General features: G+C 34.2%; 3 protein-coding genes across 3 annotated transcripts; all 3 read left to right on the top strand.

The window, feature by feature from the left end:
* The first annotated feature begins 217 nt into the window (after positions 1 to 217).
* LOC108332985 (zinc finger protein 1) lies at positions 218 to 1,262 on the top strand. The gene has a single exon (XM_017568279.2). It carries the CDS (start codon positions 344 to 346, stop codon positions 1,085 to 1,087), a length of 744 nt encoding a protein of 247 aa, XP_017423768.1. The 5' UTR covers positions 218 to 343; the 3' UTR covers positions 1,088 to 1,262.
* A 6,716-nt stretch (positions 1,263 to 7,978) lies between these two features.
* Positions 7,979 to 9,265, top strand: LOC108334338 (ethylene-responsive transcription factor ERF003). The gene is made up of 2 exons (XM_017570121.2): positions 7,979 to 8,316; positions 8,514 to 9,265. Exons 1-2 carry the CDS (start codon positions 8,168 to 8,170, stop codon positions 8,992 to 8,994), a joined length of 630 nt encoding a protein of 209 aa, XP_017425610.1. The 5' UTR covers positions 7,979 to 8,167; the 3' UTR covers positions 8,995 to 9,265.
* A 3,383-nt stretch (positions 9,266 to 12,648) lies between these two features.
* LOC108334337 (ATPase 9, plasma membrane-type) lies at positions 12,649 to 16,705 on the top strand. Its single transcript, XM_017570120.2, has 11 exons — positions 12,649 to 12,725; positions 12,841 to 12,960; positions 13,041 to 13,592; positions 13,682 to 14,008; positions 14,096 to 14,215; positions 14,312 to 14,434; positions 14,517 to 14,931; positions 15,028 to 15,542; positions 15,628 to 15,801; positions 15,884 to 16,066; positions 16,147 to 16,705. Exons 1-11 carry the CDS (start codon positions 12,684 to 12,686, stop codon positions 16,423 to 16,425), a joined length of 2,850 nt encoding a protein of 949 aa, XP_017425609.1. The 5' UTR covers positions 12,649 to 12,683; the 3' UTR covers positions 16,426 to 16,705.
* The last annotated feature ends 1,474 nt before the right edge of the window (positions 16,706 to 18,179 follow it).

Below are 18,179 nucleotides of genomic sequence, written 5' to 3'. Positions count from 1 at the left end.
GGACAAGAAACGTAAAACGACAAGTGGAAGACAAAGAAAGGTTAGAAAAAAACAGGCAATGGGTTATGAGCAAGCAAAAGTTGTACATGGGTGTTCCTCATATGTTGCTATCAAAAGACATAACTCATTCTCTGTAAGCACAAACGGATGTCTTGCTTTTTAGGTCTTGCTATATTAAGACATTGTAACTGTAAAATAGTGCTAGCTAGTGGCTACTTCCATACATAACACACACACACACACCAGCATTTATTGTTCTTACATCACTTATAAATTTCATCCTTCCTTTTGTCAAACCAAATTTTGATCAAACCCTTGCAAATTTCTTCCTAGGTAGAAGTAGATGGAGCTTGTGTGGTCAGGGCCACATCCATCATCTGAAAATGATCTGAAAAGTCCATTTTCAGAGAATCCTCCACCTTGCTCAAAGCCAGTGCTAGCTTCCATGGATATCCAAAAGGAGAAGAAGGAGGACCAAGAACATCCCTATGAGTCAAAGCCAGAACTGAACCTCATAAACTGTATCGATACAAATTTGTCCATGAACTCCTCAGAATCATGTCATGGAGGAGGACACGGTGATGAATTGGAGCCAAGGATATTCTCATGCAACTACTGCCAAAGGAAGTTTTATAGTTCGCAGGCCCTTGGGGGACACCAGAATGCGCATAAGCGTGAAAGAACTTTGGCAAAAAGAGGACACAGAGCTGGTGCTGCAGCTCCAACAGATTTTGCACACAGGTATTCCAGCATGGCTTCTCTGCCTCTGCATGGCTCCTATAACAGGTCACTTGGAATTCAGGCACATTCCATGATCAACAAACGCTGTTTTCAAACACAAACACCTTGTTTTGGTTTGTCCCATTGTCATGCTCAAAACTGGTGGCAGAAGCAGCCTTTGTACTCACAAGAACAGGCAACTGGGGCAGAATCTGAATCACCCTTGGCTGGTGGCATCCAACGGCTAGGGAAGTTTTCTCCAAGGCTGGTGCCAGAGGGATTTGGAGGCTACTGGTTGGACAGTGTTCACCATTTGAAGACTAAACAAGAGGAGTTGCACAAGCTTGACTTGTCCCTCAAACTCTAAGTGCAACCCTTCATGGCATTTCATATACAGCACGTATTAATTGTGTCTTTTCTCTTTTTCAACAAGATCTTTCTATCTTTTCTTTTTCTATTTGTGCTCATGTATCAATCACTAGTTGCAGCAGCTGTAAATGCATTTTAGCCGCATAAAAACTAAAGTCCGTGTCTTGATATTATTTGCTTTGATTTGAATTAATGGATTCTTCTGGGTTTATTTGGAAGTTAATAAACCTTCCTGGGTTTTCAACAGCATTACTCAATTGAAGCTCTCTCGTGACATAAAGCTCGTAGAGTTAGCAGGGTAAGAAAGTTAGGCGAACTAAATCATAAACTAAATGCAGTCAAAATTCATCAATTAACTACGATCCTGCGGAGCCAATCAATGTCATCTCCACTCATTTGATTCCACAAATATCCGTTTAAGGGTCTGCATGTGTCAGAAACATAAGCAAGGTTCTTAGTAAATTAATCGACATCAGTTCATACAAGGAATTGACAATAGTTTTAACCCAAAATCTCAAAACATTAAATTTATGGAAATAGAGACTTCCTACAGTGAATTGTCAACCTGGGACTGTTGGAACGAAGGTATATCTGTCTCAGATTTTGGGTGACAAAGGCCCACAGTAGAGACGTGGGTACTGGTGACTATCATTGTTATAAATTCATATGCAAGATTGGTCCACCAAATGTACATAAAATTTAATTGTTGTGTTGTGATTGTGCAAGCGACTAGCACTTTGACCCACCTGCAGTTGGAGAAATGGACCTTCTCTATTGGGATCAAAGAAGTAGGTGAGGCAAAGACATGTGAGAAAGTAAGCTGCACAATGACACTCGGCTATGCTTTCACATCATTTCAAAAGAAATGTTTAATTATTCACAAGCTTGTATTGATTTTGATCCCCCCACGAATTTGTTGGTCCATATCTGCCTGATGTTTACAACCTAATCTGGTGTTAATGATGAAATAAGTTTTGTGATGATGGGCTAAGTAACTGAAAAATGTAGTGATTAAAACAGTTAACAATCATAGTAATCTCAGACTAACAGGAAACGGCGGAAGGGACAGAGGGAATATCTATGATGTTTGCAGCCATGAATGAGAATCTGGTATCTTTTGCCAAATGTGTCGTGACACATTGGTTGGGCTGTCTATTTTGGTTGTGGTGGCATGCCTCAGTCTTCACCGCACCATTTTTTCATTAAAATATTTAGAACCTTCACTTTTGCCTCTCCACCAAGAAAGAATGAAACACTTTAATTTCATTAAAACATGGACCACTGAGTGATATCTTCTTTTTTCTGAGATTAGCTTCAATTTTGAAGCAAAAACTGCGTCTTCTTCATAAGATCTTATATGATAATCAAGGTCGAGATAGTCGGTCGCATTCAATGAATGTAGGCTAAGGAATTTGATTTCACATCAACATCTCAGTTAGGCTCCTCAGACTGTATCATATATGCTACCTTTTTTCCACTTTCTTATCTTCACATTTTCTCTTTAATCTAATTTATTGAATCACGGTAACAACAAGGGCCTTCAACTTTGGGCCAACCCACAAAGGTCCAATGGACTGGATCATGCCATGTTTCTTTAAGCTCTCTGTGATTAACAAATTTGATTATTTTTTAAATTTGCAAAAATTAATTCATGTGATATCTTATTCTGTTTTTTCCTCACCATTTCTTGTTGCATACGTGACGCATTGCTGCATGCAGCAAGATAAAAATGACGTTTATGCTTACCAATTTCGTTTTTCACTTGTTGTCGTTAGTTTTATTAACAATACTCGAATTGAGTAATGTTGATGCTAGCTAATGTAAATTTGTTCGACATCATGTGAATTTATACTATGGTCTCTTTTTCTATGATCTCTTTTCTTTTTTTCTCTGTTATTGTTTTGTTTTTCACATATTTTTCTATTTTTCATCTGTTGGTCATTCATTTCATAGTCTCTTATAACTTTCACATAAACTAAAGATAAAACAAATTTAAAATATATAAGTAAGAATAAATCTCATCTTATAAATTAATTTTATAGAATTAAGTTAAGTTTAATATTCACTTTTTAACATGATTTATTTTATTTTTTCATAGTGCAGATTTTTTTTTTAAGAATTAAAATAGTTGGCATTGGTTTCTAACTCTCCATGCTTCGCATTCAATGAAAAGATGAAGCATTGATTGAGTTTTTTAAATTCACATATTGGCATTGTGATTAGATATTTGAGTTAAAATGTCAAGCTCATATGACAGAAGTTGGAAATGGGTGATGCCAGTTAAGCAAAGAAAATTGCAAATTTGGTTCCCCATGATCGTGAACTTACTTCAAGTAACACTTACGTGTAAGACAAAAGAATTTACCTAATTAAGATTTGTTGGGACATGTTGATGTGACTTTTTCACTAAATTATTATTAGGATTTCTACTAATGCAGGATTAAGTTATATGTTTCAGTTATCCTTCATAATTCTTCAAACGCATTTTTCAAGCCAAATATACTTTCACTGTCCCTTTTCGGGATTCTTAATACCATACTCTTTCAACGTGGGGTATCATATGTTCAAGTACTTTGTTTTATTTCATTTACATAATTTTAGAAAAAATCATGTCTAAGTTTATAATAAAGTTAAATTATATAAAATTAAAAAACTATGAATCCATTATTTTAAGATTTTGTATTGAACTGAAAATCATATATATATATATATATATATATTATAATAAAAATCTCTATACATATATCAAAAATTTTATAAATGGTATTGATAATATGAAATGATTGATTTATACTGTTATTTAACAATAACAATATTATAATCACAACAAAAAGGTAAAATAGTATAAGTATGATCAACTCCTATAACAACACCACCATAATTATAATATTTGAGTATAAGTAGGTTACCGTACATTTACCATATAAAATATATTTAAGAAATCATTAAGAATAATTTAAATGTAAGTCTTACGTGGAGTAAATATGACAAAGTTAAACTATGAAATGAAAGATCATGGACCAATTTCTTTAAGATTTTGAGTTAAAAGTATTATTATGTGAGGTTAAACTCAAGTCGTATATAAATAATATCTCCCTGCTAATTCCCTCGAATAAAAATATAAAAATATAAAACCTATTACAGAACATAGTCAATTCATATTGTCAAAGACATGATTAGATACATGTTATAAAAAAAAATCTTTAATTCTTTTATTTTCATTATTAAAAGCATGTTCGAATGTAATTTATAAGAACTTTTCAGATTTTAGTTACTAAGAGTATATTTTAATCAAATGAAAGACATTTATATTTTCACTTTTAAATGGATTCTAAAATAAGAGTATTTTTTTTTTTAGAAACTCGGTGTAAGAAAATAAATACTTTTAAATTTGATTTCTAAATATAATAAAACTTTTGGAGTTACCAGATCAATGCTAATATTCATGAGTTTAAGTATCACTATTACGAACATGGAGAAATTATGGGTCTGGCAGAAAAATTAAGTACAATGCAATTATTGTCAATGATAAGTTATTATCTTTGATATATAAAAGTAAAATGAAAAGATAAATCTTTTTCAAATTGAGGAGTAAACTATATTTGGTTACTTTTTCTACTTTGATAGTATATGGGTACGTTCATTCATCTCACACGTACATATTCATATGATGGCGATGCTATTTTGCTACAGATATATCATTGATGAATTTTTGTATAATTATTGTAGCTATATATGTTGAGCACTGCATGTTTTATCATCATCTTCCAATGATAAAGTCATATATGTTAATATTTGTTTCCAAATTAAACTAGTATCACCATTGGTAGTGTTAATAGTGTTAATTTTTACTGTGTGAAAGTCTTAAAATATGTTAACTTAAGTTAATATCTTTCATATAAAAGTTGACTTATTACATAATAAAAAAATGAATTCATTTAACTTAACTCACTTTTTTGAATTGAAAATTTTGTAACTCAATTTAACTTAATTTATTTATAAATTCTTTTAAAGTAAATTTAATTTGATTTACTTTTTTAACATCATATTTAAAATATTCACATATTTAATCAAATATTATCATAAAAATATATAATAATTAAAAACTAAAGTGTTAATATTTTTTTTTATAAAAAATAATAAAAAACTAATAAAAATTTTGTATCAATGGGTTACAAATCAACTCACATTTAATTTGGTTTGAACCTTTTTAATAAACAAATTAAGTGTGTAGGATTCAATTTAATATTTGAAAAATTAAAAATTGTTTGACTTAACTTGATTTGAACTCATGGTAAATGATGAATTCATGAATTGAAATTCATTTAACATCTTTACATATATGTTTGTCCAATTTTTTTTTTAAAAAAACATATATTATATATAATTTTACATTTTCAATATTATTTTTAATTATTGTTACGCCATTCAATAGTTTCAACTCATATATAATTTAAATACATATTTCTATTATAATTTTTTGTGAATATTTTTAACATTAAGAATATATCAAAAAATCATGGCTTTCTTAAAGTAATCAATAACTCCAAATATTATTTCAACGGACGAGAATACGTACTATAGCTCCTAAAATCTTGCAATTAATTGGTTTTTTTAGGGATTCGTATCATGAGATTTTAAGATGGATTCACAAGGTTGAGAAAGTGGAAAGTGAAATCCACTACAAACAGAAAAAAGTCTAATTCAAAAGCTTCTTCTTTCTAATGCATGCATGGGAAATGATAATCGAGATGCACTTGCATTTTGTGTGAACAAGTTATCTTTAAATAGATGAAACATCAATTTAATTATTTTTATAAGTTAAAATTAATTTATATAAAAGTTACATCAAAGAGTTTCTATAAGTTAATTTATCCATAGATTAATTTAAATTTTTGAAAAAAAAAAGTTTAATTTTTTTTAGAAAAAAAGTTAGTTAAACAGTATGAATATATATAATGCAAATATTTCCATGGAAAAGTCCTTTCTCATTGAAAATCATCACTCAATGGTTGTTTATGATTTCTATACATAATTATAAAAGCACGCGTAATGTTTGCTTTTTGGGTCGTTTGGTTGCTGATATGCTGGCACTCAAAATCACTTTTTTGGCATATAGATTCCAGAAGTAGAACTGAAGTATAGATTAATGATAACAAGTCAAAAACCACTACGTAAGACCTTTCTTAATTTCCAAATTATTTATTTCCAAGACAACTTATTATGTGTGGATATTTCTGAAAATAATTTCATGTAAAAGTTACCATGCATTAATTCTAACCACCAATTCATGTAAAAATCTTTTTGGGAGAATGACGGGTATCTTGTTTGGAACATTGTCACATTAGATAAAATAAAAGATGCATATGTGTTTATATACACATAAGATAGATTTATTGATAAGAGGCCTTTTAGAATGATATCAAAATCAAATTTGTGAAAGTTTGATCCAAAACGGATAATATCTTACCAGTATGAAGATCTATGTGTGTGTGTCAAACCTCCATACAAATGGTATCAAAATTCATAATTCAGGTTTGATGACCGGACTCAGTCAAATACATCAGGTAAAGCCATGACAGATGAAGATGAAGAAGGATGGTAACTAGGCTATAGTGAATCCTTAAAGCGCAGTATTTTCGTTGTTAAACCTCGTTTAAGAGGTTAATTTCCGTGTGTTAGAAAAAAAATAGCTGTGCACTTTTACAGCTAAGTGTTCGCTGCTTTTTCTCATATCTGGACAAGTTCAGAGTCAAATTCTCTTAAATACTTTAGTTGTTTTCAACTTAGAATCTTAAAATAATAAAATTATAAATATTTTACAGAATTCGATTTATTTATTTCTATAATTCAATACAATAAATTGAAATCCCAACAGCGTGTCATTCATGTCAGAAAATCAACAACGTTTTTGCTAACTTCGACATTGCAAATGAAAATACTAAGAAAAGTAAGGTCAAATATAGCAGCTACAGCCCTACACACGCGCGAGCAAAGAATGGGCTTCAATTTTCCATCAGACATGCATTCACTCTTTCATCATCTTGCATTGTTGCGTTAAGAAAACTGTGATGTGAGCCACGTCCCCATGTCGCCCACAAATATGTTCAATCATATACCAAAAATATATATATATATATATATATATATATTCATTTTCTTTTAATGAGTTTATCCACAATTAACCGAAGATATAATAGTAATAAAATTTGAGTCTAATCATATAAAACATTAATATTATTTTATATTCAAAACTTTAATATAATAGATTAATAAATTTTTCTCTATTTTCTCATTTATGCTAAGTGATGTATTTTAAATTTAACTTAACTCTACAAAATTGATTTATGAAATGAGTTTTACATCTACTTATATACTTAAAATTGATTTTACCTTTAATCGATAAATTAGACTTTAAACTTAACTCAATTTATAAAATTGACTTTAAAAATTATATCTATTTATATATTTAAAATTAACTTTATCTCTAATTAACGTAGTTCCAACAACTTTTACCTTACACGAGACTTACACTCAAACTTGAAAATCTAACACCTTTGTGACTTGCATTTGGTTATTATTGGTAGTAGAGAAATACATTCACACTACTTGTGAAGGTTATTATTAAAGTACATATCTACCTATATACTTCATGATTTAGGCATCATCATTGTCTGTCTTATTCACACTTGTCCATTTGCATATACCAGTGTTGGAACATAACACGTTCATTAATTAAGTCTAATTGAGATAAAGTCAAAGCAGAGAAGAAAGTTGATTTAGTATCCTACGTACCCCTTGTATTTATTTTCTTAAAAATCATACCAAACAGTGATATTCTTTGTAGAATCATGGTTTCTCATGTATGTATTATAGGAATGAATTGAATGGGTTGTAACAGTGAGAGTTGCAGAGAAAGAGGTAGGGTTAATCGGATCCAACAAGAGAGAGACCCACAGGTGAAACAATAAAATTACCCAGCTTGGAAAAGGAGGGAACTTGGTGGGACCATGGTTTCATAGAGGAGAAAGCCGCAAAAGACTATTATATAAATGAGTGTTACCACCTTCTTCTCTCCATGAAAACTTCACTTTCACATTCTCAAAGACGCTTCACCAACAAGTTTGAAGCAGCAATCACCATCATGGCTAGACCCCAACAACGCTATCGTGGTGTCCGCCAGAGGCACTGGGGCTCTTGGGTCTCTGAAATTCGCCACCCTCTTTTGTAATGCTCACTCTTTCTTCTTAAATCTTCTCAAGTAATCCTTTTCATTTCACCATGAATACCAACTTTTACTTCTTCCGTGTTACCCTGCAGTTTCAATCATAATAATAATCCCTCCGGTTTTTTAAAAGCAAATTGCCGCATTATTTCACTAAGTAACAAACATTCTGATTAACGTTGTTTGCTGGCTTTTCTAGGAAGACCAGAATATGGCTGGGAACGTTTGAAACAGCGGAAGATGCTGCCAGAGCGTACGATGAAGCGGCAAGGTTAATGTGCGGGCCAAAAGCACGCACCAATTTCGCTTACAATCCTAACGACCCACAATCATCTTCATCGAAGCTACTTTCTGCTACTCTGACTGCGAAGCTACACAAGTGTCACATGGCCTCTCTTTCGCTTCAAATGAGCAAGCAGAAGGGATCGCAGAAAGAGGCTGAAGAAGGGTCATCCAATTCAGGCAATGCCGTTGCGGGAACGAGCGCGGACACAACAGGGTTCAGATGGGCAGAGAAGAGACAGAAGGAAGTTCAGTGGGTAGAAGAATACCATGTTGAAGTGGGAGAAGGAGAACAGCAACAGTTTCATCCAGTTCTTGAAGATGATCACATTGAACAGATGATACAGGAGCTTCTTGATTATGGGTCAATGGAGTTTAGTTGTGTGGACTCAGTCTAAAAACGAAGCAAACATTCTCCATATAGGCCAATGCAGACCTCTTTTCAGGGATGGTACTATTTACTAATGCCCCCGTGTAATAAAATATAGTGATGAGCTTTAGACTTTAGTACCATAGCAGAGTTTTCACCATGAGTTTCAATCACTCCTCAATTTAATGGTCAAGCATGTGGAACCAGAATGTAATCAATCATACAAAAACTAACGCATGCATATATGATGTGGACTATATATTCTAGATAGCATAAGTAAATCATCAAAAGACTACAAATTCCCGACTTCCGTTTTTTGTTTATATCTTCTTGATGCTGAAACCTTCCCAAAATTCTTCAAAAGTGCAACACATATGTGGGACCTGTGCTGTCTCAGACATTTATATTATTGTCCACTTTTTTATCTGCTTAACAACCACTGTTATAAAATATAAATTATGTTAAAAGATAAGCTCAATTCTATTACCCAAGTGAGTGTATATCTTATCCTAGTTGTGTAAAATTTAGTTAATTTTAACGTTTTAACATAAGTTAGTTTAACGAAATTTATTGTTTGTTGGGTCTACGTCGGATTGTTATGTATCATAAGGAAAATGAGTTAGGCTTAATCATTAATTAGTTGCAAAATTGATCTTTCTTAAGAAACTTGAGCCATTGCATTATGAAGGAAAAGACAAATGATTGACAGAGGGTTAGTGGCAACCGTTTTGGCAGTAGCAGGCGTTGGAGTGGATAGTAATAAGCACCCGAGGCATGATTAGGAGAGAGTGATGTAAAACACAGAGCAAGAAACGTTTAACTTTGGATGGTGGATCATCAAAAACTGTCGAAACATAAAGTCAATACTTTGATTTGGTGTGTATCCAAGAAATCCGAGAGATGTGAACATTACAAATAATGCCAAATATGAGTGACAAAGGTTGCCAATGTGAAGTGAGCTAAATGGGCATTACTTGTTAAACAATGAACATTCTTATTGTTTTCCCACTTGCTTTTTCTAGTTGATAACACAGCAGAGGACCCTTTTTCTATTCTCTTTTGAACTATCCTTCCATCCCCTATCCTTTGTTCCAGCAAAAGCACAACTTTTGACCCACGTACTCCTCTTTTTTACCAATCCAAAGACATCTCCATTCACAACTTTTATTTTTGTCCGGATTTCATGAAATTTTCTCCTTTTTTATATTAAATTGCACAACTTACACTCTTCTAAATCTTTAACTAAACACTCAGTCCTTATATACATTCAACAGCATCACATTTACACTTCTTATTTTATTACATGTCGCGGATAAACAAGAGACACAAAATTTAATGTTTTATGAATCGATGTACCCAAAAGTTGTCTGTGTATCACTTTTTTCTTTACTTCACATGCATCTTTTGGTCAAGATAATCTTATTGGAGACATAATTGAGCATTAAATATAATTAAACACCATACAAAGTCCAATTTCTCTGGCTGAAGTGTCTGGAGCCAATATGATACAGAAAATACATGTCTTTAACAACATCAAGAATAGTCTCTGACCATTGTTTTCATGTAAGAAATGAAGTTTTCAATGTATTACCATGCAATTGAGTTAACAAGCAATGTCTCAGAAGAAAAAAAGAAATTGGTAGCATTATCTGTCACTTCTGTAATGCAATTAATTCTTCAGCCGGCAACTTTAAGCATGTGCATGGAGAATGTCTTCCATGCTTACAATCAAGACAATGTTTGTTTCCAACAACACGGACCAGCATGTCCCTTCAAATTGCAATCATGCCAAAGTCATACTATGATTGTTCTGATAGCAGAGCAATAGCACAGACTACATAGAAAAAAGTGTCAAACATTGCAGGCAGTGATCATATGTTGAGGTAAAATGCAAATTATACCATTTCTCGTAAAGTTCAAATGAAGGTACAAAATTAAAAATGAAACCAGGGAGGGTAATAAACACAGTTAAAATATTGAACTGTAAAACTTTGGAGATTCATACAAATTCCTTAAGAAAAGAATGGCTGGTATAGTCTTAAATTTTTATGATTCATCATTTTTTGGCCCCTGTGTTGATCTAACTTTGGTAAATTTAAATCTTTGTAAAGGTGGGTGGGACAAAAAACGCCACTATTTTAACCTCATGCCTAATGATTGTTCATCCATCTGGTAATTGATTTTGTCTTCCACAACCGTTTAAAAGCACAAATTTGATAATCTTAATGACATGACTATAAAAACTATAATTCGGTGTAGCTGAATCATAGTCTCTTTGATTAGATTTTTAACCTTAACAAGTTCCTCTTCTCTTCCCCAAATAGAAGGATACCATAAATCATGGTCACGTCTCAGTCTAACCTAGTTAAGATGCTAAGCAATAGGCCTTCAATCGATTTCGCCAGAATCATACAAAAATAAAGCAACTCTTCTTGGAATAACCTAACTGATAGTGACAAATTGAAACTATTCTGGTTAAATCTGTGAAGCCACAAGTACACCCGGAATCAAAAAAGTTTGCAGTCATTTTAATATAATCAGGAAAAAAATTGATTTAATGTGAGTCCTGAAAAAAAAACACCAAAAGTGTTGCAACAGCTATTGTTCTACCCCAACTGTTTGTTCATTTTGGAACCAAAGAATTCTATTTGTGTGGAGTTCTGGGTCCAGACAAGGAGAAGGTTTAATATAAAGTCGCACTATGAATAAGATTTGAGTTTAATCACATAAAGAATTTTTATCATTTTCTAAGACAATAGATTAACAGTGATGTTTTACTTTCTTATTTTTATATTTAAGACTTAAACTTATACTTAAAATTTTAATATTGACAAATATTATCCCTGACACATTTTACTTTTAAACTAAATTATGTCAAGTATAAACAAAGTTTCACTTGAGATATTTAGTCTCATGCATACTTTTCTTTCAATTAAGAAAAAAAAAATACTTTCACCCACGTTACATTCATTCGGTAAAATAATCATAAAAAAAATGAACTTTTGTATTTACAAAAAAAAAAAAGATTAAATAATATTATCAAATGATTATAGAAAATTTAATGTGTAAAAGTATTTGTATTCTTCCTTTACATGGGACAGACACTGCTTTAATGTTATCAGTGCAATATTTTCTGAAAGATGTCCTTAAATACAAAATTAAAAAAGAAAAGACGAATTTGAACTCTATTATTGTCTTTGAGAAATTACCATTGTACCCTCAGTGGGTGCATATGAGAAACAGGACAGAAAGGTGAAGCTTAAGTGAAAAGAAATATCTTGAAATAAAACAAAAGTTTCTTGGGCCGTAGAAGTTAGTCCAAGTATTTTGGGCTGAGTTTGTATATAATCAGATTGGGCCTGTGTCCTACGTGCATGAATACATATGATTTGAGGTGGTAGTAATAACGATGAGATTGGGTGACACGTGGGAGCGCATGGGCGGGGTCAAAGGGAACGCCAGGAGGCTCGGTGCTTGGCTCGTTTTTTAGTTTAGTTAGTTATGAAAAGAAAGAAAAGAAAGAAAAGAGAGCAAGTTTGTTAGTGAATGATTGGGAAGGAGTGATTTTAGAATAAGTGTACAGAGAGAAACTCTCACTCACACACTGCCAAGAAACAAAAATAGTTAGCATTTCCTTTTGTATATATAATCATCTGTCACACTTTTTTTCTCAAGCAACCATCTTCTTTCTCTCTTTAACTTAAAAACAACAACAACATGGGAGGTCTCGAAGACATCAAGAACGAGGCAGTGGATCTCGTCAGTGTCTTCTCTCCTTTTCCTTTTCCTTTTCCTTTTCTTCTCTTTCTTTCTTTCTCCTTGTATTCTCAGATTTTTATGTTATTACAATGCAACATGTTTTTGTGTTTTGCAGGAGCGGATTCCTGTCGATGAAGTGTTCCGCGAACTGAATTGTACTAAGGAAGGTCTCACCAATGAGGAAGGCCAAAAGAGGTTGCAAGTTTTTGGACCCAACAAGTTGGAAGAAAAGGAGGCAATCATCAACTCATTCATTCATTCTTTCTTTCTTTGATTTCCTTCTCCATAACGTATTATGTTTCTTTCATCTATCAGGAAAGCAAACTCCTTAAATTCTTGGGTTTTATGTGGAACCCTCTCTCATGGGTCATGGAAGCCGCTGCCATCATGGCCATTGCATTGGCAAATGGTGGGGGTGAGCCCCCAGACTGGCAAGACTTTGTTGGAATCGTGGTGTTGCTCTTTATCAACTCAACCATCAGTTTCATTGAAGAAAACAACGCCGGCAATGCTGCAGCAGCACTCATGGCAGGCCTTGCTCCCAAAGCCAAGGTTGTGAGAGATGGAAAGTGGTCTGAAGTGGACGCTTGCATACTGGTACCGGGAGATATAATCAGCATCAAACTGGGAGACATCATCCCAGCTGATGCTCGTCTCTTGGAAGGAGATTCCCTCAAGATTGATCAATCTGCACTCACGGGTGAGTCATTACCTGTTACTAGGAACCCCGGTGATGAAGTCTTCTCTGGCTCCACGGTAAAACAAGGAGAGATTGAAGCAGTTGTAATCGCTACTGGGGTTCATACCTTCTTCGGTAAGGCTGCTCACCTAGTCGACAGCACTAACCAAGTTGGCCATTTCCAAAAGGTACAATCTTTTCCACTGTCTGTCTCTCTGTTGTAAACTCTTTATTATGCAACTTCATAACGCATGTGACTTTGCATTGTAATGATCAGGTGTTGACGGCCATTGGAAATTTCTGCATTTGCACAATTGCTCTGGGGATGATCATTGAAATTGTGGTTATGTATCCAATTCAGCACCGCAAGTACAGGAGTGGAATCAACAACCTCTTGGTCCTTCTCATTGGAGGGATTCCCATTGCCATGCCTACAGTCTTGTCAGTAACAATGGCAATTGGTTCCCACAGGCTCTCTGAGCAAGGTGCTATCACCAAGAGGATGACAGCCATTGAGGAAATGGCTGGGATGGATGTTCTGTGCAGTGACAAGACTGGCACTCTAACACTTAACAAGCTCACTGTAGACAAGTCTTTGATTGAGGTAATTGAGAAGATGCAGAAAAGCCTCTATTATTTGGAGAAAATCATTGTTTTGTAACTCTCTAAAACCTATTTCTCATGTATACAGGTTTTCTCAAGAGATGCTGACAAAGATACAGTGATTTTGCTTGGAGCTAGGGCCTCCAGGGTGGAAAACCAGGATGCTATTGATACTTGCATAGTTGGAATGTTGGGTGATCCAAAAGAGGTGTGTAATGATCCTCATTCCACAAAATTAAGGAGGATTCTACAAGAACAAACCAAAAGAGATATAATGATAACAAACTTGTTCTGTTTGGTGCAGGCTAGAGATGGCATTACAGAGGTGCATTTTCTTCCATTTAACCCAGTGGACAAGCGCACTGCCATAACATACATAGACAGTGAAGGTAACTGGTACCGAGTAAGCAAGGGTGCACCAGAACAGGTAATCAGTGAACAACACTGAACGAAGCTGATATATTTCATAGTTACATGCAAATTAACCCAACCTGTGCTTGCATTGTCAGATTATCGAGCTCTGCAACCTTCGGGAAGACGTGAAGAAGAAGGCTTTATCCATCATTGGAAAATTTGCTGATCGCGGTCTTCGTTCGCTTGCTGTCTCAAAACAAGAAGTGCCAGAAAAGACAAAGGAGAGTGCCGGAGGACCATGGCAGTTCGTGGGTCTGTTACCACTTTTTGACCCACCAAGGCATGACAGTGCTGAGACTATAAGGCGCGCTCTCCATCTGGGAGTTAACGTTAAGATGATTACAGGTGATCAGCTAGCTATCGGCAAGGAAACTGGTCGCAGACTTGGCATGGGAAGCAACATGTATCCTTCTTCATCACTCCTCGGTCAGAATAAGGATGAGTCCATGTCTGCAATTCCCATTGATGAACTTATTGAGAAAGCTGATGGCTTTGCCGGTGTCTTCCCTGGTAAATCATCACGCCTTTGCTCGTAAATTAAAACTTCAGTTTTCATTCATTTTGATCCGTGTCTGTGTTGACTGTGGTGACATTTCAAATGTGCAGAGCACAAGTACGAGATAGTGAAGAGACTCCAGGACAGGAAACACATTTGTGGGATGACAGGAGATGGTGTGAACGATGCTCCTGCACTCAAAAGAGCAGATATTGGAATCGCTGTTGCCGATGCAACTGACGCAGCTCGAAGTGCATCTGACATAGTTCTCACGGAGCCTGGCCTGAGTGTGATCGTGAGTGCTGTGTTGACAAGCAGAGCCATCTTCCAAAGGATGAAGAATTACACCATATATGCTGTTTCTATCACCATCCGAGTGGTGTTAGGCTTTTTGCTGCTTGCTCTGATATGGAAGTTTGACTTCTCACCCTTCATGGTTTTGATCATTGCCATTCTGAATGATGGAACCATCATGACCATTTCCAAAGACAGGGTTAAGCCATCTCCAATGCCAGATTCCTGGAAGTTGAGAGAGATTTTTATCACCGGCGTTGTTCTCGGTACCTACCTAGCTGTCATGACTGTTGTCTTCTTCTGGGCTGCTCATGCATCCAACTTTTTCTCGGTAACTTTTTTAAACTATGAAACATTTATTGCAAAATCATTTCCTTAATCTTTCTCAACCTCTATTGCTTGACAACCAATGGCAGGACAAATTCGGAGTGAGATCCATCAGGGAAAACCACGGCGAGCTCACGGCAGCTGTTTATCTTCAAGTGAGCATTGTAAGTCAAGCACTCATCTTTGTGACACGCTCGAGGAGCTGGTCTTACGTTGAACGCCCTGGCCTGCTTCTTGTCGTTGCTTTTCTCATAGCACAGCTGGTGAGTATCAAATGCATGTGTTCTTATGGCTCAGTCACTGTATATAAACAATAAACGAGTTGCGATATTTGTGTCTTTGTAGATTGCCACAATCATAGCTGTGTATGCAAACTGGGGATTTGCAAAGATGAAAGGCATTGGATGGGGTTGGGCTGGTGTGATTTGGATCTACAGCATCGTTTTCTATATTCCCATGGATATTCTCAAGTTCATCATCCGATATGGACTAACTGGAAAGGCTTGGAACAATATCACCGATAATAGGGTACGTAACATGAATGAGTGTCCTCGATGTTTTGAATATTTTAATGTGGGTGACCTCTGAGATTGTTTTGTATGATGAAGGTTGCTTTCACCTCAAAGAACGATTATGGAAAGGGAGAAAGAGAAGCACAGTGGGCTGCAGCTCAGCGCACATTGCATGGCTTGAACCCACCTGAAACTGATGAGATGTTGAATGAGAGAAACAACTACAGGGAGCTGTCGGAACTTGCAGAACAGGCCAAGAAAAGGGCTGAGGTGGCAAGGCTAAGGGAGCTTCACACTCTAAAGGGTCATGTTGAGTCTGTTGTGAAGCTCAAAGGACTTGACATTGAGACAATCCAGCAGCACTACACAGTGTGATCATCAGATGCTGTCGGAAACCACACGACATAGAGATTTAGAAAATAAAATAGAAGAGAAATAGACAATTTATTATATTGCCCTTTTCGTCTCGAATCTTATTTGGATTCTGAAGAACGCAAGGGCTGATAGAATAATCCAATGATTTGAGATTGTGCAGCACAATCCATGATTGGAAGCAGTGTTTTGCTCAAGTTATATATCATTGTAATTTTACCTTAGCTCTAGCATTGTTTTCTTATTTCATACTCAATGAATGAAAGAAGATTTTGTGTCTTCACTTTCTGTTTTCATCACTTACTAGATTCCCAGTATTTTCTCCTTAGAAATAAACTCTTGGTAGAAACTTCCAAAAAAAAATAATAATTCAATACATGAATTTAAAAAACTAAAAAAATAAATTAAAGAGGTCCTATGAATAAATTTATCTACAAGTTAATTTAAATTAACAGAGGAATATTTTTATTTTAAGCTCATCTAAACAAACAAGATAAATATGCACCTTCCTAACTTGTCATAACACTTATAATACCTATATTTTTTTTTGTTGCTAATATGATTGAGTCACAATCACTTGAGTATAATATTTTATTATTAAAGTAAAGTTGTAATGTATTATATATTAATAACGATACTACGTGACACTTTTACATTAATTTTATACTGGTTACAAAGATAAAATGGTAAAAAAAATATAAATTTTTGTATTGTTTCAAGAAAAAAAAAAATAAAAATAATATCAAATAAATATAAAATATTTAGGTATGTGAAAAAAATCTTTATTGGTTATATATATATATATATATATATATAAAACTTTGTCGTATGATACTTTTTATAAAGATATTCAAGTTTGTTTTTAAGTCATGCTAATATAAATAAGATATAAGTATTCAGAAAACTAGTATAGTAATTTAAAAAATATATATATATATATATATATATATATATATATATATATATTTTGGCAGAAAAGAATGGAACATTTCAAACCTTAAAAAGATTAATGTAGAAATAAAATTTAATAAATTAAAAAGATATTACTCACAAAGTTTGTTTCTTGTGAAATTCACTAAAAGTTATATTCCTCCTATGGACATTTTTTAACAATATAAATATAATTATTTAAATACTTTTTCACGTTTCTATTTCATTTCCTTTGAAAGGGGTTTATAGGTTAAATATTGAATCATAAGCAACTAATTTTTTTGTCCCATTTGAATCCCTAATTTTTTTCCTCATCTCCATTGAAACTTCTTCTGCAGTGTCTCCTATGAGGTCATATTCTCTTTCTCCGTCTCAAGAAGGCATTCCATCATCCTTCTCTTCTTCATTTATTTTCTTCTTTACCATCACAGAAACAAAGTTCAGTCACCTTCCATTTTCACCTTCAATCTCCAGCACTCACAGAACCATCCTTCATCGTCATTTTCATCTTCTATCTGCACTAAATCACCAACAAAAAATGGCATTATCAATCCTAGCACACCCTCCACTTCCACTCTGCACAAAGCAATTTCAATGCAATACAAATCAAATAGAGCAGTGCAATCCAGCTTCATCAACAAAGTGCCAAATATTGGTGACCATGGTGGGTCGCGATTAAGGGCACTACAGCAGTGTAACGAAATGGCGGAACGACTGCTCTGTAGAAATCGAACTGGGAGGTATATATAAATATATGTCTGGGACATGGGAAATATACTCTTCATTATATAAATATATAAATTTTCTAGACAAACTATCCAGAACAC

The sequence above is a fragment of the Vigna angularis genome, chromosome 11 (assembly GCF_016808095.1).
Source record: "Vigna angularis cultivar LongXiaoDou No.4 chromosome 11, ASM1680809v1, whole genome shotgun sequence".
NCBI classification, from domain to species: domain Eukaryota; kingdom Viridiplantae; phylum Streptophyta; class Magnoliopsida; order Fabales; family Fabaceae; genus Vigna; species Vigna angularis.
The sequence above is the reverse complement of the archived record's forward strand: the minus strand, read 5'-3'. Positions and strand labels throughout refer to the sequence as shown.